At 44.2% G+C, this 23269-nt stretch overlaps 1 protein-coding gene across 3 annotated transcripts in view; it reads left to right on the top strand.

Moving 5' to 3' along the window:
* Positions 1-23269, top strand: part of tafa3b (TAFA chemokine like family member 3b) — a 78411-nt gene that overhangs the window by 53031 nt on the left and 2111 nt on the right. For all 3 annotated transcript variants that reach the window (XM_080209715.1, XM_080209717.1, XM_080209716.1), the window contains 2 exons: positions 10137-10289; positions 16363-16487. In XM_080209715.1, coding sequence (XP_080065841.1) covers positions 10137-10289; positions 16363-16487 — 278 coding nt within the window. The remainder of the gene's footprint in view (positions 1-10136; positions 10290-16362; positions 16488-23269) is intronic.

Below are 23269 nucleotides of genomic sequence, written 5' to 3'. Positions count from 1 at the left end.
AGAATCACTGCACTCCCTCTACAGCAAGGGCATCCTTCCTCAGGTGAGAACGCAAGGCTTGTATTTCCTTAAGTGTAGAAGATGTAGGCGCGATCTGACTGGGGTATTTAAGATGTTAAAGGGATTTGATTTAATAGGTGGAGAGAAACTAGAGAGAAGGAAAATGGGGACATCACTTTGAAATTAGAACTAGACTATTTAGGAGTGAAATTAGATAGCAGATTCCCACACTAAAGGATAATGGAGATCTGGAATTGTTCCAAAAGATTCTGGATGTTTTATGTCAATTGAAGCTCTCAAGATTGTGATTGATAGATTTTTGTTGGGTATCAAGGGAAACGGAATAAATGCAACAAAATGGTTTTGAGATACAGATCAGTCACGATTTAATAAACCTGCAGGGTTGATTGGCCTACTTTCTAAGACATGTTTTCCTTTGTGAGATTGATGGTATGTGGTCCAGAAGGCAAGTAGACCAGAAGGTATCGCACTGAACAACTTTTTCTGAAGAAAACTTTCCTCTCGAGAATATTAGGCAGACAGGTGACCCAATCGAGGTCTTTGAGAGTTTCGAAGAATGAGAAGTGATCGATTGAAGCTTACAAAATTCTCACAGGACCTGACAGGGTAAATCCAGGAAGGATGTTTTCCCCTAGCTGGGGATGGGGAGGATGGGTCTAAAACTAGGGGGAAATAGTCTCAGAATCAAAGGTTGACCATTTGGGACTGCAATGAGAAGGAATTCTTCATTCAGAGGGTGGTGAATCTTTGGAATTCTCTACTCTGGAGAACTAGAGAGGCCTAGTGATTGAATATGTTTAAGACAAAGATTGATAGATTTCTAGGTATGAAGTAGATTAGGGATATGGGGAAAGTGCAGGAAAATGTTGTTGAGGTAGATGGTTAGCCATGATCTAGTTGAAAAATGGGGCAGGTTTGAGGAGCCAAATGGCCTACTCCTCCCCTTTCCTATGTCTGAAATGCTGGAAGGTTCTGATAAAGTAGACAGAAAGAATGTTTCCAATTGTGGGGAAGAGTCATCGATATAACATAGTTACTGTGGAAATGAAATTGTAATTCCAGCTATGGTCAAACATTTAATTCACTTTTGTTCTGCAATATTAAGGCTGCTCACTTCACATGAAGCACCTTGGGGTTGCTGGACTTGTGAAACTACAGTTAAAAGCAGCTAAAAACTGCAGATGCTGATGTGGAAATTAAATTACAACAACAAGGCAACTCTTGTCAGTGAGAATGGGAAAAAACAGAATGTGGTTGTGCACTCAGGAAAGAGGCTAATCTAACCTTGTGTCAGTTTCATAAACACTGCATTCCCTAGGCCTTGGCCACAGGATGAAACAAAGACAAGTTACCATGACAAATGCCAAAAAAAAGACATGTTAGCATATTATGCTAATGAAGGAGACAGTTTTCTATTGATAAGAAAGGGCAAAAAGCTGTGCTATGATTGGTAGACTACATATGCAAATGAAGGATTAGAAAGGGGGCGGCACAGTGATTAGCACTGCTGCTGACTCACAGCATCAGGGACCTGGGTTCGATTCCAGCCTCGGGTCACTGTCTGTGTGGAGTTTGCACATTCTCCCTGTGTCAGCGTGGGTTTCCACCGGATGCTCCGGTTTCCTCCCACAGTCCAAAAATGTGCAGGTCAGATGGATTGGCCATGCTAAGTTTCCCTTAATGTTGGGGGATCAGCAGGGTAAATATGTGGGATTACAGGAATAGGGCCTGGGTGGGATTCTGGTCTGTGCAGACTCAATGGGCCGAATGGCCTCCTTCTGCATTGTAGGGATTCTATGGGTAAAGCTGCTTGTTTATCCTTTGCTATAATTAACTATAACTGCCAAATAATAAAGCTTGTAAGGTTAATTGCTCTTAGTGCCTTGTGTTGATTGTAGCCAGACATCCAACATTACCAAGAAATCCAATAAATAATTCAGGTGAAACTTCTTCAAGGAAAGAATGTGGGATTTGCTATTGGAGGGAGTAGTTGGTATGAATGGTATCGATGCATTTAAGGGGAAATGGGATGAACACAAGAGAAAGGTAGAAATAGAGGATAGATGGGAGGAAGCTCAAATGGAACATAAACACGGCATCAATAGCTTTTTTCCTTTATCCTTTCATGGGATGTGGGCATTGCTGGCAAGGCCAACACTTGTTGCCCATCCCTGATTGCCCTTAAACTGAGGGCAGTTAAGAGTCATTGCTGTGGCACTGGAATCACATGTAGGCCAGACCAAGTAAGGACAGCAGATTTCCTTCCCTAAAGGACATCAATGAATCAAATGGGTTTTTGCAACAATTGAATATAGCGATGTTAGATGTTAACTGTTCCAGGTTGTCCTCAGTCGCTCTGCTTATCTTTGTTCTGCCACATACACATTCTGATTACTTAATGTGCCGCTATTAGCACCCTTCCTAGCCATGATCAGCATCATTTACAATCCCTTTGTCTCTATGTCGATGTCATCTTTGTCAATGGGTTCAAATCCTACCTTTGAGTACAAGTTCTAGGCTGATACGCCCAATGCAATCCTGAGAGAGTGCAGCACTGTCAGTGGTATCAGCTATTAGATAAGACATTAAACTGAGGCCCTGTTTGATCTTGTGGTAGTTATAAAAGATCCCATTAAATTATTTTGAACAACAGATGAGTTCTTCCTGTTATTGTGACTAACATTTTCCTCTGCATCCACACCCACTGATATAAATTATCTTGTTAAAAAAGACTTAGAATCCCCACAGTGCAGAAAGAAGCCATTTGGCCCATCAAGCCTATACCAAATCTCCAACAGAGCATCACACGCAAGCACCGTCCCCATAGTCCCACATATTTACCCTGTTAATCCACTTAGTCTACACATCTTTGGACACTAAGGGGCAATTTAGCATGGCCAATCAATCTAATCTGCACATTTTTGGACTGTGGGAGAAAACCGGAGCACCTGGAGACACAAAGAGAATGTGCAAACTCCACACAGACAGCAACCCAAGGCTGGAATTGAACCCTGGTCCTTAGCTAACGCTGTGAGACAGCATTGCTCACCACTATGCCACCGTGCAGCCCTTGAATTTATATAGTGCCTCTCTTAGCAACATTCCCAAGTATGTTACAACCAATCAAGTGCTGTTGGATTGTGGTTATTGTTGCAATGTGGGAAACACAGCAGCTAAGTTACCCCAAATTCCCACAACAGTGATGTGATGACGACCAGATATTGGCGATGTAGTTTGAGGGATAAACATTGGCCAGGACACGGGGGTCCCCCCTGCTCATCTTCCGAATCTTGCCTGGGGATGTTTCACCACTGCCGGAAAGGACAGATGAGGCACTCCATTACCCAAATGGATCAAATGTCTTCTGCCGAACACAGATGTAAGAAATGAATAATTAATCAAGAGAAGTGAAAGCCCTCAGCGAGATTCATTAACATGTACCCATCTCGTCAAAGTCTGAGCACATTGGTCAGTATTCCAGTAAAGTTAAATTGACAGTGGAGTTAGTGTTTCATTGGGATTATGAGGTATGAACAAGATTGTTTTACTGTGTAAGACACCTCGCAAGGACCCCGTCTGCAAGGAACTTAATTGAATTCATTACTGCAAACCATCTAATCTTGTTCAAGGATATTTTTGATTGAAATAAATCTCAGGTCAATTCTCTTGCCACTTGTGAGTGTGACCCGGGACTGGAGGTGTCTGTAGCAGATCATTTATTGAAATAAATTGTTTTTTAATTGTTTACCATAAAAGAAGCAGTAGAAAATGCTGATGTACAGCTTTGTGTGCACGATATTTTAGATACAATATAGGTACGAGGGAAGTACAGCAGCAGAGTGGTTAGCACTGCTGCCTCATGGCGCCAGAGACCTGGGTTTGATTCCCGGCTTTGGTCACTGTCTATGCGGAATTGGCACGTTCTCCCCATGTCTGCATGGGTTTCTTCCGGGTGCTCCGGTTTCCTCCGTCCCACCGTCTGAAAGACGTGTTGGTTTGTTACATTGGCCATGCTAAATTCTCCCTCAGTGTAACCGAACAGGCGCCAGACTGTGGCGACTAGGGGATTTTCACAGTAACTTCATTGCAGTGTTAATGTGAGCCTTACTTGTGACTCTAATAAACAAACTTAAGCTTAAGTGTGTAAGATAATGAAGTAGCCATTCAGCAGTAAATTTATTTTGAGAAACCGTTGGGCTGCTTTGGTAACCTAACAACAACGAATTGCCCTATTGATCATAGAATCCCTACAATGCAAGAGAAGGCCATTCAGCCCGTCAAGTCTACACCGACTCTCCAACAGAGCGTCCTACCCTGACCCCATCCCTAGAACATCATGTGTTTTGACTGCTAATCCCCCCAAACAAACACATCCTGGGACACAGAGGGCAGTATGTTTCGGTCATGCTTGTCCCAAGGCTGGAAAATCCCACCTGTGGTCAACCTGGTTTCCCGTGGTGGGTGAGATGGGAAAATTCCGCTCTAAGTGCTAATTTAGCACGGCCAACCCACCTAACTAGTACATGTTTTGGACTGTGGGAGGAAACAGGGGCACACGGAGGAAACCCACGTAGGCATGGGGAGAACGTACAGACTTCACACAGACAGTGATCTGAGGCTGGAATTGAACCAGGGTCACTGGCGCTTTGAGGCAGCAGTGCTAACCACTGTGACACCATGCTGCTGTAATCCCACTTTTATTTGCTGCCGTATTTATTTCCCATCCCCAGTTACTCTCAGCGCCTTACTGTCAACCACAAAGTGTAGACTGATGGAATAAGGGTGGTAGATTCCCCTCCCTGGAGGATATTTTTGAACCAATTGAGTTTTTATGATAATCTGACATAATTCACTGTATTTTTCCTCCTGTCTTCCAGCCCACAAATGATCAGATTTATTGAATTCAATTTTACAATTTTCTGGTGAGATTTGAACTCGAGGCCCTTTGTGTTGTGAATAAATCCATTCGCAGACCTGGAGTACAGTAATGCCCAGCTCCTGTCTCAGGCTGAACAGGACTGTTCATAAACTCAGTGTCCAACTGGACCCGGGGTTGAGCTTTCGACCGCATATCTCCTCCCTCACCTAAATATTTCCACCTCCGTATTTCAGGCCACTTCTGTCCAACCCTGTCTTATCTGCGGCTAAAATCCTCATCCATGCCCAGATCTGACTGCTCCAACTTTGCACTTCCTCTCAATCTGACATGTCAGCTACAACTCTCACCAACTTTTACAGATGCACCCTGGAAAGCATTCTCTCTGGTTGTATCACAGCTTGGTATGGGATCCTGCTCTGCCCAAGACCACAAGGAACTACAAACCGTCATGAATGTAGCTCAGTCCATCACGCAAACCAGCTTCCTATCCATTGACTCTGTCTACACTTCCCACTGCCTCGGCAAAGCAGTCAGCATAATTAAGGACCCCACGCACCCCAGACATTCTCTCTTCCACCTTCTCCCTTCGGGAAAAAGATACAGAAGTCTGAGGTCATGTACCAACTGACTCAAGAACAGCTAATCTCTGTTCCCATCAGACTTTTGAATGGACCTATCTTGGATTAAGCTGATCTTTCTCTACACCCTTGCTATGACTGTAACACTACATTCTGCACCCTCTCCTTTCCTTCCCGATGAATGGTATGCTTTACCTGTACAGTGCACAAGAAACAATACTTTTCACTGTATGTTGACACGTGTAACAATAATAAGTTAAATCAAATTTCCCCTCCTCCGTAAGCTTACACCAGCCAGGTGTCCCAACTCACACCAAGAACTGTTCGCCCATCACATTTGTTCCTGTTGAGGTAAGTAGGTTTAAGGTGAGGGGTAGGAGGTTTAGAGGGGATGTGAGGAAAAACCTTTGTACCCAGAGGGTGGTGATGGTCTGGAATGTGCTGCCTAGGAGGGTGGTGGAGGTGGGTTGTCTCAGATCCTTGGATGAGCACTTGGTACGTCATAACATTCAGAGCCAAAGGCCAAGTGCTGGCCCATGGGATTAGGTGGGAAGTCAGGTGTTACTTGTGTTTTGGTGCAGATTGATGGGCTGAAGGGTCTCTTCTGTGCTGTATGATTCTATGCTCCAGGTCTGGCAACACATCAATTTTAAATTTCTCACCCTTGCTTTCAATTCCCTCCATGGCCACACCCCTCTCCATCTCTGTCACCAACCCCCACACCTTATTTTCATAAAGCATTAAGCAGTTGAAGGAATTTAAATCTCTTGAATGGGATTTCATTAATAAGTTTTTTAAAATGAAATCTGCAATATACACTTCAAACAGTATTTTATTTCATCTCAACATGGCTCTTGAGGTCTGCCCGTGGTGGATGCTAGGTGAGTTTGCTTGGAACATGTAAGAGCAAAGGATGGCAGGTTGGGGATCTTGGGTTGGCATGAGTCAGCACGATGTTGATATAAGGGCTATAAAAGGCTATGGGAGTGTGTAGAGTGGCATTGGTTAGTATGGAGGGTATGATGGACAATGAGGATAGGTAGAAAAGGCATAATATGTCTTGGAGAGTGTGGGTGAGGTGGCATGAGTTGGCATGAGTGGGGACTGAGGAGTGTGGGGGGTGGGGAGGGGTGCGAGTGGTTGTGAGAGACAAGACTAATTTTATGGTAAATGGGACAAAGTTTAAGAGCAGCAAAGTGAGCCTTTTAATGAATCTGTCCCAGCACCCAGCAACCTTTGTTGCTGACTCTGAACTCTTTCTGGGGTCGATGGGCCAATACCAGTTAGCATAGCCCTGCCCCCACTCCTACCCAGATAGAAATCTGAAGAATTGGAAACTTTCCTGACTTTGATCTCTTGGCTTAGGAGTGGAAATGGTTCCATTATTCTATTGTTCCAATTTAGCAGTAACCCCACATAGATCCCTTCTTTGGAAACAAACAGCAGAATCTCAGAGAAAGAGACTTATTTCCTCTCAGATTCCAATGTCAGAGAGGGGAAACAAGAGACACTGCTCTCTAACACCTCCAAGTGGCATCTGACTTGAATATCTATGAAAGCCGAGCTCCACCCAGTCACATGGTTTGTTCCCTGTCAATCATCCTAATCAAGCCCTACTCTGCAAAACACACAGGAACACTAAAAACATCAGAACAACAGTCCAGATTAAAACAAGCATTCTAGCAATTATACTGCTGCAGTAACAATAGAAGACGCTGGTTATAGACCCTGCGGCACAGGTTAGAAGGACTATTAGAAAACTGTTAAATGAAACAATCCTGCACAAGGGTTGGCACGGTGCCACAGTGGTTAGCACAGCTGCCTCACAGCACCAGAGTTCAATTCCAGCCTCAGGTCACCGTCTGTGTGGTGTTTGCACACTCTCCCCACGTCGGCATGGGTTTCCTGCAGGTGCCCCAATTTCCTCTCACAGCCCAAAGATGTCTAGGTTAGGTTGATTGGCCATGGTAAATTGACCCTAGTGTCAAGGGAATAGTAGGGTAAATGTGTAGGATTGTGGGAATGGTGTCTGGGTGGGATTGTGGTTGGTGTAGATTCAATGGGCTGAATGGCCTCCTTCTGCATTGTAGAGATTCTATGATACATGACTCAAATAAATTTCTTAAAGACACAGACAGTATCATCACACTTTGTCCATCCCTTATTCTCTCCTGTCTCTCCTCCTCTCTCTCTCTCTGTCTCTTTCTCAATCTCCTTACGTCTCTATCTGTGGATGGCTGTCTTTTTCAGTGTTTCACCATTGATCTGTGCAGACTCTCTGTCTGTCTGACTCTATTTCTCTATCTGTGTCTCTCCTCTCTTTCTGCCTCTTTCCGCCTTTCTCTGCTTGCCTGTATTGGTGTTTGTCTGCCTGTGGCTCTCTGCATTTTCAGATCTCTCTCTCTCTTAGTGTTCTGTGTGCTTCTTTTGCTCAATCTCTCTCTCTTAGTCTCTCTACGTTTCTGTGTGTTTCTCTTGCTCTATCTCTATCTCTTTTACTATCACTCCTTTCTGTGGCTTTTCAGCTCATTCTCACTGCAGTGGTACCAGCTGATTGGTTAGCTGCTGGAGGCCATGACCTCATGCCCTCTCTTTTTCCCAAGAAAGGACCAGGAAAATTGGCCCTTTCCAAAACCAGCAACCAGTGAATCAGATGAACGAAATGTTGTCTAACTCAGTGACATTCCCTGGCAAATGGGTTTAAACGCTGCAGCACTCACTGTACTGGGTTGCCGTCAGCACGTGCTGCATTCAAAATCTATTGACTCAACAGCACAGAGACGCATTAAATGTTAATCAGGGTTAAAGCAACAAACTATTTAAACTTAATCTTCCTAATCACTTTTGGAGAGATGATTTTTATTATGTCGAGCTCACAAAGATCGAGATTGTACCAATTTCATTTAGTAAAATAAGCAGTGAAATAGAGTCAGTCTGTGGGGAGTCATTTTAGTTTTTATCACAGTCCCATCAGTCACCAAACCTGTAATAATGCATCATTTTTACGATGAGTGGAATATAGTCAATAAACATTCTTTATAAACATCTCAGTAAAACTGTGGCTTTGTGTTTGACTTGCACACTCAGTATCCATGGGCAAAACGTTCTTGCTCAGTGCAGGACCGAGAGAGTGCTGCACTGTCAGAGGTGACACTTTTTTGATGAGACATTAAAGGTCTTGTCTATCCCCTTAGATCAGTAGCAAAGAGCCCACCACCATTACTTTGAGTGAGAGCAAGGAAGATCTCCCCGGTCTCCTGGTCAATATTCATCCCTCACTCAACATAATGACCAGATGACGATTATCTTTTTTTAAAAGTTTATTTATTACTGTCACAAGTAGGCTTACATTAACACTGCGATGAAGTTACTGTGAAAATCCTCTAGTCGCCACACTCCTATTTGGGTACACTAAGAGGCAATTTTGCATGGCCAATGTATCTAACCTACACATTTTTGGATTGTGGGAGGAAACTGGAGCACCTGGAGGAAACCCACACAGACACGGGGAGAATGTGCAAACTCCACACAGACAGTGACCCAAGCTGGGAATCGAACCGGGGTCCCTGGCTGTATGGCAGCAGTGCTAACCACTGTGCCACTGTACTTCATTGGCCGGGGTAGAGATTTGCACTGCCTGAGGATGGGAAAGGTGCTATAGGAATACAATTTATTTCTTTTAATATCAAACAGTGTAGAGGATGTAGGGGCTTGAAAGTTCTAGAAGCAGACAGGCTGGAATTGGGATTGAATTTATAGCCAGGATTCAGGAAGATTGGAGAATGTGTTTCAGAACCTCTCCCTGTGGAAACCTGTATTCATCTCTCACAAACACAATAAATATAGAAGATAAAATTTACATTTCAATATTGTCCTTAACCCCAGGGTGTTCCAAAGCATTTCACTCCCAATGAAGTGTTTTGAAGTGTAGTCACTTTAGCAATGTGGGAAATATGGCAACAGATTTATGCACAGCAAGATTCCATGAAGAACAGTATGATAATGATAATCAGGTCAGATAATCTTCAGTGGTGATGTTGATTGAGGGGATAAATATTGTACAGAAACCATGAATGGCATGGTTGTGCAGGGACCTGGCTTCAATTCCAGCTCTGGGTGACTGTCTGTGTGGAGTCTGCATGCTCTCCCCATGTCTTCATGGGTTTCCTCTGAGTGTTCTGGTTTCCTCCCACAATCCAAAAATGTATAGTTTAGGTGGATTAGCCATGGTAAACTTGCAGGGTTAAGAGGGTAAGGTGAGGTGGTATGATCCTGGGTAAGATGCTCATTTGGAGAGTCAGTACAGACTCGATGGACCGAATGGATTCCTTCTGTACTGTAGGGATTCTATAACCAGAGAGGACGCTTCTTCAGAAAGTGTCTTGGGGTATTTTACAGCAGATTGGGCCCTCAGTTTAATGTCTCACCCAACAGTGTAGCACTCCCCCAGTACTGCACTGGGAGTGTCAGCGTGGATCTCTGGAGTGGGGCTTGAACACACAGCCTGCTGACTGAGAAATAAGGGTGCTATCAAACAAGGCATAATCCCGTCAAGTCGTGTGGGATCCCCAAACCCACGTGGCGGTAATCTGATGCACGCTATTCAATGGAGAGAGTGCTGAAGGGATTTGCTCTTCACTCTTGTTTGTGTTTTGCAGTGGTTCATGTTAAAGCTGGAACATGTGAGGTGATCGCTGCCCATCGGTGCTGCAACAAGAACAAGATCGAGGAACGTTCGCAGACGGTGAAATGCTCTTGCTTTCCTGGACAGGTGGCTGGGACAACGCGAGCGGCCCCATCCTGTGTTGATGGTAAGAAGATCCAACTAAACTGAAATTATTGCAAGTGAGGTTTTTGACACCATGGGCAGATAGGGAACGAGATAGACACCACTGGGTCTGTTCTGGTGTTTGTTCCCCATATGAGCCTCCTGTTATAGTGGCAGAGTGGGTAACAACCCAACCATTGACCCAGAAGCTCTGAACCCAAGTTTCACTCTAAGGTTTGATGGTCATAGAGTCATAGAGGTTTACAGCACGGAAACAGGCCCTTCGGCCCAAATTGTCCATGCCGCCCATTTTTTAAACCACTAAGCTAGTCCCAATTGCCCGCGTTTGGCCCATATCCCTCTATACTCATCGTACCCAAGTAACTGCCTAAATGCTCTTTAAAACTCAAAATTGTACCTGCCTCTGCTGTTACCTTTGGCAGCTTGTTCCAGGCACTCACCATCCTCTGTGTGAAAAAATTGCCCCTCTGGACAATTTAGTATCTCTCCCCTCTCACCTTAAACCTACGCCATCTAGTTTTAGACTCCACTACTTTTGGGAAAAGATGTTGACTATCTAGCTGATCTATGCCCCTAAATATTTTACAGACCTCTATAAGATCACCTCTCAGCCTCCTACACTTCAGGGAGAAAAGTCCCAGCCTATCCAGCCTCTGCTTATAACTCAAACTATCAAGTTCTGGTAGCAAACTGGTAAATCTTTACTGCACTCTTTCTAGTTTAATAATATTCTTTGCGTAATAGGATGAGCAGAACTGTACACGGCATTCTAAGTCATGGAAGGTGTGCGTCTAATGTGGTCAAACAGGTTGATTATCAGCCTGTTAATCATTCCGATACACCTGATGACAGGTGGCAGGAATGGGAGAGTTTCCTCGTCAGTCACATTGCAAAAGGCAACGGCAAACCAGTGCCGCATTTTTCCAAATGTAATCATGGACCAATCCAGTGGAAGTCCATGGTTGTCAATGCTTTCTTAGGGTGTGGTACCTGAGCGAGAAGGAACCTCCCGTCAGCCAATTCCATCTCACCATACCATCTAAATCATTCTGCACAGAATAAAATGCTCTGATCCTTTGTACCTGCTGTGGCTCTTTGGAGGAACAATCCAACAGTCAGCACAGTAGCACAGTGGTTAGCACTGCTGTCTCACAGCACCAGGGACCCACGTTTGATTCCCGGCTTGGGTCACTGTCTGTGCTGAGTCTGCACGTTCTCCCCGTGTCTGCGGGGGTTTCCACCAGGTGCTCTGGTTTCCTTCTATGGCCCAAAGATTTCAGGTTAGGTGCATTGACCATGATAAATTCTCCCTCGGTGTACCCGAACAGGCACCAGAATGTGGCGACTAGGGGATTTTCATGGTAACTTCACTGCAGTGTTAATGTAAGAATACTTGTAACTAATAAATAAGCTCAATTAGCTCCACTAGCCCCCACCTTGTCCTATCCCCTGCATGGGGCTAATTTCCTTGTGGAAGTTATTTGCTTCCAGTACCATTTCCTGTAGCAGATTCCAATAACTTGCTGTGTAAAAGCATCCTCCTCATCTCGTATCTGCTTCTCTTGCCAGTGGCCTTATATCTGTGGCCTTTGGTTGCTGACCTTTCTGATGGCGCATTCGCTTTCTCCTTACTTACTCGATCAAAACCCATCAGGATTAAATCCCCCTCTTAACTTTTTCTTCTCTAAAAAAAAGACCTCTAACTCGTTACTCTCACTACACAAATGAAGTCCCTCATCCTCACCACCTTTCAATTTATCACCCTTAGGCTCTTATCTCGATTTCCTCTAAATGTTATTCATCTCAAACACTCCCTGTACATTCTCAGCACTCTCCCAGTAAAGAAATTGCCCCTGAATTCACTATTTAATTTATTAGTGTTAGGCTCCAGGTCTGGAGGTGTGTTAATGTGTGTTATGAAGTCAGCCTAGACCATAGGTTTTGCTTTGAACTTTGGTATGGATGAGCGCATGCTTCACTTCAAGTATGATACAAGTGATCCACTAGGGAGCTTTTCTCAACTAAAGTTTATTTAAGAATACATAATAAGACAATTAGCAATAACTTATATCTATTGTTATGGGTCAGGCTAGAAACTCCAAAGTACTTCACAGAGATCTTCCTTAACATCGGCCCTCTCTTTATCCTGCTCCCTGCCCACTATCCCTGCGCTAAGCAGGGCAAGGGGATAAACTGAAGGAGGCACAGAATTGGTGCAATAATTGCCCATTATATGCAGCAGGCAGAACTACCGCTTGTTCCTTATTGATGATGGGGTTCTGTGAACCATTTGATAATGGGGCCATTACACACAAAGGTTGGGGCTGTGACTGGATGGAAGCATCAGTCTTGTGGTTAGCAGGGATTCCTTTGAATTCATTCTCAGCATGAGGGCGCGTTTGGCCAGAGCAGCATTTTAATCTGTAGCCCCAGTTGCAGTGAGAAGCTGGAACTTGGGGTAGCGAATTTCACAGATTCACAACCCTTTGGGAAAAGTAGAGGTCAGAATATGACCTCGAGCCCTAGAATGCCCCACAAGAGGAAGCATCTACTTTATCCATACCTTTTATCATCTTGTATACCTCAATCTGATCTCCCCTCATTCTTCTCAATTCCAGAGAGTATCGGCCTAAACCGTTCAATCTCTCTTTATACGACAAAACCCTCATCTCTGGAATCAGTCTAGTGAACCTCTGAACTGCCTCCAATGCCACTACATCTTTCCTCAAATAAGGTGACCAAAACTGTGCACAATACTCCAAGTGCGGCCTCACTAACACCTTGTATAATTGCAATAATACTCCCTTCCCTTTATATTCCTTTAGCTATCCATGCCAGCATTCCATTCACTTGCTTTATTATCTGTTGTACGTGCATGCTGGTTTTCTGTGACTCATGATCAAGGACATCCAGATCCCTCTGCACCGGAGCACCCCAAAGTCTCTCCCCGTTTAGATAACTTGCCTTCCCATTTTTCCGACCAACATGCATTTGAGCAGCTCTGACGAAGGGTCATCTAGATTCGAAACGTTGGCTCTATTCTCTCTCCACAGATGCTGAGATTTTCCAGCAATTCCTGTTTTTCTTTCAGATTTAATTTGATTTATTATTGTCACATGTATTAGCATGCAGTGAAAAGTATTGTTTCTTGCGTGCTATACAGACAAAGCATACTGTTCATAGAGAAGGAAAGGGGAATACAGAATGTAGTGTTACAGTCATAGCTGGGGAATAGAGAAAGATCAAGTTAATACGAGGTAGGTCCATTCAAAAGTCTGACAGCAACAGGGGAGAAGCTGTTCTTGTTAGCATGTTCTTAAGATTCCAGCATCCACAGTATTCTGCTTTTCTAGCAGTGTTGAAGTGTTACAATATCAATCAGCCAGTCAAAATATCAGTGGATGCTCCCAAAACTGCCTGGGGGCTGGCTTCCTGCAAAAAATGGCATCCACTTCAAAGACAATGATTGAAACACAGCTACGTTCTGCTCCAATGGAACATAGAACATTACAGCGCAGTACAGGCCCTCCAGCCCTCAATGTTGCGCCGACCTGTAAAAACCAATCTAAAGCCCATCTAACCTACGCTATTCCAATATTATCCATATATTTATCCAATGACCATTTAAATGCCTTTAATGTTGGCGAGTCCATTACTGTTGCAGGCAGGGCATTCCATGCCTTTACTACTCTCTGACATCTGTCCTATATCTATCACCCCTCATTTATAGAGATAGAAATGGTAACAGTTGTGTTTGGTGTGGAACGCTTCCACCTGTTTGTCTTTCAAAGATATGGAGGTAGAATCTGATCGTTTACCTTTGGAAGCTGCACTTAAAAATTCCCTGATCTGTGACCACCAAGAATCCAAATATCCTTACTGCATCTGCAGAGGTACCAGAGTCAAATACAAACCGGGCAAAGACATGTACATTGCAGACACTGTCTCATGTATACCCACTCATTACAGAAGAACAGGTTCACACACTGACAAAGGACGTACCTGTGGATGTAACCAAACTGGCTGAGATCAGGGAAGTGACCAAGAATGTCATCACTCCGAAAAAAGTTCCACAAATTGTGCAAACTGGCTGGCCCACACTGCAGGAGTACCGGAACTTCTGTGAGGAACTTCATATAACAGAGGGGATACTTTTCAAGGGAAAAAAGATAATACTTCCTGCAACACTGAGGAGAGAAATGCTGCAACGCTGGCATGCAAGTCGTCTTGGCATAAAAACACGCAGGAGAAGGGCTCGAGCTGTAAATGTATTGGACTGGAAAAGGAACACAAACCCGGGAAATGGTGAACGTGTGTGCACTGAGTACAGCAAATCACTACAAAAAGAACAACTTCAATCACAAGGTATTCCCTGGCAAATAGATGGCGAGGACTTGTCCAAATTTGACAACAGTGAGTACTGACTGAGCAGTGGATTATTACTCGAGTATTTGAGTCTGGGCTGCTGTTGAGAAAGGAGGAGACAGTAAGAAGTCTGACAACGCCCTTAAACCTGGTGTTCTCAGACTTCTTACTGTGTTTACCCCAGTCCAACGCCGGCATCTCCACATCGAGAAAGGAGAAGAGCAGCAACATTGTTATAAATCTTTTGAAATTAGTTTGTGTGCTCAAACAGAGACAGCAGAAGCAGCAACAAAGCTTCAAACGAGATGCTCAATTTCAGTCTGAACTGAAAATGGGAGAGACAGTGAGGAGGGGGGCATGGCCTCGAAATAAGGGGGAGCAGAGTTAGGACTGAGTTGAGGAGGAACTTCTTCACACAAAGGGTTGTGAATCTCTACAATCCCCTGCTCAGAGTTGCAGTTGAGGCTACCTCACTGAATGTTTTTAAGGCAAACATAGATTGATTTTTGAACAGGAAAGGAGTTAAGGGTTATGGTGAGTGGGAGGGTAAGTGGAGCTGAGTCCACAAAAAGATCAGCCATGATCTTATTGAATGGCAGAGCAGGCTCAAGGGGCCAGATGGCCCACTCCTGCTCCTAGTTCTTATGTTCTTATCTTTCAGCAGGATGGGAGCTAGAACCCTGCTACATTCACAGGAGAACCAAGGTGCAGACTCCACAGTGCAGACTCCAAACGGACAACAGTACAGGAGAAACCAGAAATCCCTACAGAATACAAATGAAACATGACCCTGCTCTGAACCAGAAAGGGGAGTTATAGATCAAGAAGCAGAATACTCCAGTGAAGCAACAGATAACTGGATAAAACCTGAGAGTCCCGAAAAGGTCACAGGAGTGAAAGTGACTCGGGCTGGGATTTTCCAGTCCCGCAGGTTCTGAAACTGTAAAATCTTGCCTAAGGTTAACCGACCTTTCCATGGTGTGCCCCTCACCCACTCCGATTCCCGTTGGTGGGCAGGATGGTAACATTCAGGTCTCAGAGCCAGAGAAGAACCTTACACATCAAAATCACCCCTGTCACCATTCAGAACATCCAGTGAAAGAATTGTGAAAAAAATCCCTCAGAGATACAGAGATGAGTAAAGGACAGAGTAAACTGATCAAAACAGAGGGCAAAAGAATAGATCAGAGATTTTGGCCGGGACTTTACGACCTTGCCTGGGTGAGGCTCGTAAAATCTCACCCGGGGCCAGCAGAGAATTCTGTTCTGCGAACTTTCCCTGCCCCAGTTCCTGGGTGGGCGACGTGGTGAAGTTTGTGTACTTGAATAGGCTGTACTCACACTCTATTTTTTTCCAACAGAAACTAATCTGAAGTGTTTTGTTTTTGGTTTGAGAAAAGGAAATGCTGTGATAATAATTGATTGTGGTTATAGATGCCAGTATTAGATACTATATGGTACACATTACCTGGGGTTTGAAGGTCAGATCACACATATGAGAAGTTTGTACCAAGGCTGCAGATGCATTGTCATTGTGTGTTATGTCATGAAAATTTGTTATTAATAATGTTTGTTCTCAGCATTAATGTTAGTCACCCTGCATTGTAAAAGCAAGAGAGGTTTGGGATCTTTTAGGATGTGTTCTCTCATTGCGAAGCCCAGCACTGGGAGAAGGTGATGGGGAGAAATTCAGTTTCTGTCTCACTGTGGGTGCTTTCTCTTGATTGCAGCTTCCATTGTTGTTCAGAAGTGGTGGTGTCACATGGAACCATGTTTGGAGGGTGAAGAGTGTAAGGTTCTCCCAGATCTCAGTGGCTGGAGCTGTAGCACCGGAAACAAAGTCAAAACCACCAAGGTTAGTCCCAGCTTTTCACCAACGCTGCAGCGACACCCACCCAATGCACAACTAGTCTCGGACTTGTGCAATCCACCCTCATTGCAAAATTCTCACCCTTGTTTTCAAATTCCTGGATGGTATTAGCTCCCTCTCCTGAGCCCCCCATCCTTACAGCTACCTGCAATCTCTGCACTCCTCCAATTCTGGCCCGAGTTACTGACAAACAAATGGAATTGTTCAATATCTTAGCATCGCTTTTCCACCAGAGTATCTGTAGAATGTTCCTCACACATTCCTTCAGAAACATGGAGAGATTTCATTGAGAATTGTCTGCTGTTGGAGAGAGGAGGATAGGGACATGCCGCAGCAGTTAAAGACAATAAGATCAGAAGGTGTGGGAATAGAAGGAGGCCATTCGGTCATAGAAACCCTACAGTACAGAAAGAAGCCATTTGGCCCATTGAGTCTGCACCGACCACAATCCCACCCAGACCCTACCCCCATATCCCTACTTATTTACCCACTAATCCCTCTAACCTACGCATCTCAGAACACTAAGGGCAATTCTTTAGCATGGCCAATCAACCTAACTCACACATCTTTGGACTGTGGGAGGAAACCAGAGCACCCGGAGGAAACCCATGCAAACATGAGGAGAATGTGCAAACTCCACACAGACAGTGACCCAAGCCGGGAATTGAACCCAGGTCCCTAGAGCTGTGAAGCAGCAGTGCTAACCACTGTACCACAGTGCCACCCTCACCTTGTATCCAACAGGGGCCATCGAGTCTGCTCCGCCATTCAATGTGATCATGTCTGAAAGATAAAATAATTCTCAACTCCATTTCCTATCTTACCCCCATAACACTCGATTCCCTTACTGATTAAAAATCTGCCTATCTCAGCCTTGAACATACTTAATGACCCAGCCTCTACAGCCCTCTCTGGTAAAGAATTCCTCAGATTCGTGCCCCTCTGAGAAAAGAAATTCCTCCTCATCTCTGTCTTAAATGGGCGACCCCCTGACTCTGAGATTATGCCCTCTGGTTCCAGACTCTCCCACAAGGAAAACAATATCTCACCATCTAGCCTGAGAATCCTGTGTGTCTTGGTAAGGTCGCCTCTCATTCTTTTCAACTCCAACGTGTACAGGCCCAACCTACTCAATCTCACCTTATACAAAAATCCCTCCCTACCCAGGCTAACCTAGTGAACCTCCTGTGGACTGCCTCCAATGCCAATATATCTTTACCTGAGGTCGAGCGTGCTGGAAAATCCTGCCCAAAATCTTTACTTAACCCTTCTGCCATTTCCTAGTTCCCCACTATTATTCCCGTAGTCTCATTCTCTAAGGAGCCTATGTTCATTTTCACCTCTCAATTCCTCTTTAGATGTTTAAAGAAGCTCTTACTGTCTGTTTTCATATCACTTGTTAGTTTACCCTCACAGTTTATCTTTTTTCTTTTTATCTTTTGGCCTTTCTTTTGTTTTTTTTAAACGTTCCCAATCCTCTGGCTTACCGCTAGTCTTTGCCACACAATATGTTTTCCCTTTCAGGTTAATATTATCCGTAGCTTGCCTGGTTAACCCTGATTGATTTATCCCCTCCTTACAATCCTTCTTCCTCACTGGGATATATCTTTGTTGCGGGTCATGAAATATTTACATAAATGTTTGCCATTGCTGATTGACCATCATTTCTGCTAAACTCCTTTCCCAGTCCACTCCAGCCACCTCTGCCCGCGTTCTGTTGTCATTCCCTTACTTAAGTTTAGCACGATTATTTCTGATCCAATTTTCGCACTCTCAAACTGAATGTTAAATTTTACCATGTTTTGTTCACAGTTTCCTGGGGGATTTTTTACTCTGAGGTTGTAACTAAACCTGCCCCATTGCACATTACCAGATCCAAAATACTCTGATCCCTGGTTGGACCCACGACATAGAGTCTTATGGAAACTGTCCCGAATATACTCAATAATTCTTCCTCATGGCTACCTCTCCAATTTGATTTTCACAATCCACATAAAGGTTACAGTCACCCATGGGTACTGCCTTTTTACGTGCCCTCATTATCTCCTCATTTATTCTCAGTCCTACAGTATAATTCCCGTTTTGGGGTCTATAGGCTACACCTTCTTCCCCTTGTTATTTCTCACCTCCACCCATAAGGATTCTACATCTACTGATCCAAGATCATTTCTTATAGAAACATAGAAGCATAGAAAATAATTGCAGGCGTAGGCCATTTGGCCCTTCAAGTCAGCACTGCCATCCAGTATGACCATGGCTGATCATGCACTTTCAGTGTCCCACTCCTGCTTTCTCTCCGTACCCCTTGATCTCTTTAGCCACAAGGGCCACATCCAGCTCCCTCTTGAACATACCTAATGAACTGGCCCCAACAGCTTTCTGTAGTAGACAATTCCACAGGTTCACAACTCTCTGAGTGAAGAAGTTCTTCCTCATATCAATCCTGAATGGCTTGCGCCTTACTCTTAGACTCTGACCCCTAGTTCTGCACTTCCCCAACATTGGTTACATTCTTCTTGTACTTATCCTGCCAGTCCAATCAGGATTTGATATGTTTCCCTATAGATTATATTGTGCTTATTCCATCTCTTACTAACAGAGAGAACCCACCATCCTTTCCTTCTGCCTGTCTTTATGAAAAAGCACAAAATCCTGAATATTTAGTTCCCAGTTTTGATCTCTTTGTAACCGTGGCTCTGCAGTGGCTGTAAGATCATTCCCATTAACCTCAATTTGCGTCAGAGATGCATTTATTTTCTGCACTTGCTGATCCAACTGTCTTTTAGTCCTGGCAACACCTCATTTCCGAACTTCTCATTCTAATTTGCAAATCACCCCAATGTCTCACTCCTCCCTATGTCTGTAACCCTTGCCCAGCTCTCTGAGATCTATGCGTGACTCCAATTCTAGCCTCCTGCTCGTCCCAGAGTTTAATTTCTTTCATTGTCAGCCGCACCTTCACCTGTCTGGACACTAAACCTTGAGACCCTCTCTCTGAACCTTTCCACCTCTCTCTCTCTCTCTTTTCTCTTTTAAGATCCTCCTGTCTCTTTGATCAAGATTTTAGTCACCTATTCCTAACGTCTTGTCATGTGGCTTGGTGCGAAATTTTGTTGGATTTACACTTTTGTGATCGGCTTTGGAATATTTATATAAATGGAAGCTGTTGTATTTGTTGCCGGGTAGAATTGCAGGATGTTTGTTGCACTGTTGCTGCGCTGAACTAGAAGAAATACATCGGTTTTGGACACAGCCAAGGCAGAAGATGGGCTGAAAGACAATGTGAGGGTCAAGCTTTGCAATCTTTCAGCTCTTCGATGTAACCAGATAATGTGCAGGAAGGCTGCTAATAGCATTTAATCCAATCACTGATCATTTCCATCTCAGAATCAGAGTGTGTTTTTATGGGAACGTGCCATTTTCACAGATATAGAATCAGATTGCATACCAGGAGGCCATTCTATCCCTCATTCCTGTGCTAGCTTTTTAAAAAGAATATCTGATTCTCCCTCCGTAGCCTCGCAAATATCTCTCTTTCCTGATTTTAATCCTATTCCATTTTGAAAATGACTATTGAATCTGCTTCCACCGCCCTTTCTGGATCGCAACAACTCATAATATAAAAGCAAATTACTGTGGATGCTGGAATCTGAAACCAAAAGAGAAAACGCTGGAAAATCTCAGCAGGTCTGGCAGTATCTGTAAGGAGAGAAAAGAGCTGACGTTTCGAGTCCGGATGAGTCTTTGTCAAAGCTTTTATCAACAATTCATGTTGAATGTTTTTCTCTCAATTCACTTTGAGATCTTTTGACAATTATGTTAAATCCGTGATTAGTGACCAAAGAGTGATTTAAGAGCCATGTGCACCTTTTGGGTTGCAAAGCAATGGAGTGGTCTAACTGTTCAGTCACTTTGTGTCCCTTTATTTCAACTCACCAAGAAGGGTTTGCTTTTACATCGCAGGATGTCCCAAAGCACTTCTCAACCAACACTGTGTTTTCTGGAAGTTTGGTTACCTGGTGTTGAAAGCGCAGTAGCCAATTTGTGCACAACGAGCTCCCACAACCAGCACTGAGCCACGGTGAAACTGGTGACTGCTGTGTTTGCAAAAAGTTCTGACCAGGACACAAATGATAATCATAGAATCCCTACAGTGCAGAAGGAGGCCATTTGGCCCACTGAGTCTGCACCAACGACAATCCCACCCAAGCCTTATCCCCGTAATCCCACATTTTTACCCCACTAATCCCTCTAACCTATTCATTCTGGGACACTAAGGGGCAATTTAGCACGGCCAATTCACCTAACCCACACATCTTTGGACTGTGGGAGGATGCCAGATCACCCGGAGGAAACGCACGCAGACACGGGGAGAATGTGCAAACTCAACACAGACAGTGACCCGAGCCGGGAATCGAATCCAGGCCCTTGGAGCTGTGAGGCAGCAGTGCTAACCACTGTGTCACCGTGTCGCCTACTCTGTCTGTCTGTCTACTCTTCTTCACAATAGTGCCCTGGGATCTTTTATCTTCACTGGATGGGCTTTAGTTTAACATCTTATTTGAGAATTCTGACAGTGCAGTGTTCCCTCAGCATTGCACTGAAGGGTCAGTCTGTGTGAACTCAAATCCTGAACTGGGGCTTTAAACCATCACCTCTTGGTGAGTTTAACAGGGAGATGAACAGTTAAATTGAATTGAATTAACAGTTATTTGCTAATGAGTGGGGTTAATGAACATGAGAGATAACATTTTCAAACACGATCACCTCTTGTCAGCCATGGACAGTCTAACCACTTTTCTCTAGAAGGGACAAGGCTGGAGGGCAGCCTGAGAGAGAGAGGTCTTTAAAATTATGATAGATTTTGATAAGACAGGCATGGGGGGTGTTTTCACTTGTAGGAGAATCCAAAAATAGATTAGTAAAAATAGATTACTAGTGTAATATAGCTCTGAATAAATCCAGTGAGGAATTCAGGAGAAAATTCTCTACACAAAGAGTGTTGTGAATGTGGAACTCAGTATCACAATGATGGTTGAGGCAAAAACTTATTGAAGTGGGACTTAGATAAACACATGAGAGTGGAAGGAATATTAATGGGGCGAGATGAAGCAGCGTGGGAGGTGTGGAGAATAACACTGGTCAAGAAAAATGGGTCTGAATGGCCTTTTTCTGTGTTGTAAGTTGTTAGATATCGCTCTTGGTGCTAAAGAGATCAAGGGATATGGGGTAAGGGGGGATTAGGATATTGAATTCGATGATCAGCCATGATCATAATGAATGGCGGAGCAGGCTCGAAAGGCCCAATGCTTCTATGTTTCTGTGTTAGAGATGGGATTGGCATAGTGGTATTGTCACTGGACCAGGGGACCCAGGTTCAAATCCCACCACAGCAGATGGTGAAATTTGAAATCACTAAAATATATTTGGAATTAAAAATCTAAGAATATCATTTAACTAGAGAGAGTGTAGAAAAGATTTATTGGGATGCAACTGGGATTTGATGGATTGAGTTATAAGGGAGGCTGGATAGACTGGGGCCTTTTCTCTGGAGCATAGGAGACTTAGGGGTGATCCTATAGAGGCCTGTAAAATAATGAGGGGCATAGATAAAGTAGATAGCCAACAAAGGTAGGGGAATCTAAAACTAAAGGGCATAGGATTAAGATGAGAGGGGAGAGATACAAAAGGGTCCATTGGAGAATTTTTTTCACATAGAGGGTGGTGAGTGTCTGGAATAAGCTGCCAGAGGTAGTAGTAGAGGCGGGTACAATTTTGTCTTTTAACAAGCATTTAGACAGTTACATGAGTAAGATGGGTATATAGGGATAAGGGCCAAATGCGGGCAATTGGGACTAGCTTAGTGGTAAAAACTGGGCGGCACGGACAGGTTGGGCTGAAGGGCCTGTTTCCATGCTGTAAACCTCGATGGGGCCATGGAACTGTCATTGGTCACTGTGGAGTTCCATCTGGTTCACAAATGTCCCTTAGGGAAGGAAACCTGCCATCTTTACCTGGTTTGGCCTACATATGACTCTAGACTACAGCAATGTGGTTGACTCTGAAATGCCCTCTAAAATGGTCTTTCAAGCACCCAATTGTATTTAACCTGCTGCAAGATCTCAAAGGAATGAAACCAGACGGACAACCAGCATCAACCCAGACACCAGGAACGACAACAGCGAATCCAGTCCTGATCACCCTGCAAATTCCTCCTTACTGACATCTGGGACCTTGTGCTGAAATTGGGAGAGCTTTCTCACAGACTAGACAAGGAACAGCCTGATATAGTCATACTCCTAGAAGCATACCTTAATAATGTCCCAGAATAATGCCCCAGATAATGTCCCAGAATCACCATCACCATTCCTGGGTATGTTCTGTCTCTATGTCCTGTCTCACTGTGAGGACAGACCCAGCAGAGGTGATGGCATAATTGGGAGGGAGTTGTCCTGGGTATCCAGAGTCTTGACTCTAGATACCAAGAGGTCTTAAGGCACCAGGTCAGGGCACCTCCAGCTACCACATCTAAATGCACCACCACCTTCCCATCCCCTCACCCCACACCCCAGCTCATGAATCAGAACCACTTGGAGGAAGTACTGAGGATGGCGAGTACAGAATGTACTCCCGGTGGGGGAATTTCAATGTCTATTACCAAGAAGGCTCATTAGCACCATCACAAACCAAGCTGGTCGAAGCCAGGATATCGCTGCTAGACTGGGTCAGCGGCAGGTGGGGAAAGGAACCAACAAGAGGGAAAAACA

The sequence above is a fragment of the Carcharhinus amblyrhynchos genome, chromosome 22 (genome assembly GCF_965287045.1).
Source record: "Carcharhinus amblyrhynchos chromosome 22, sCarAmb.v2.hapA, whole genome shotgun sequence".
Lineage (NCBI taxonomy): Eukaryota > Metazoa > Chordata > Chondrichthyes > Carcharhiniformes > Carcharhinidae > Carcharhinus > Carcharhinus amblyrhynchos.
The sequence above is the reverse complement of the archived record's forward strand: the minus strand, read 5'-3'. Positions and strand labels throughout refer to the sequence as shown.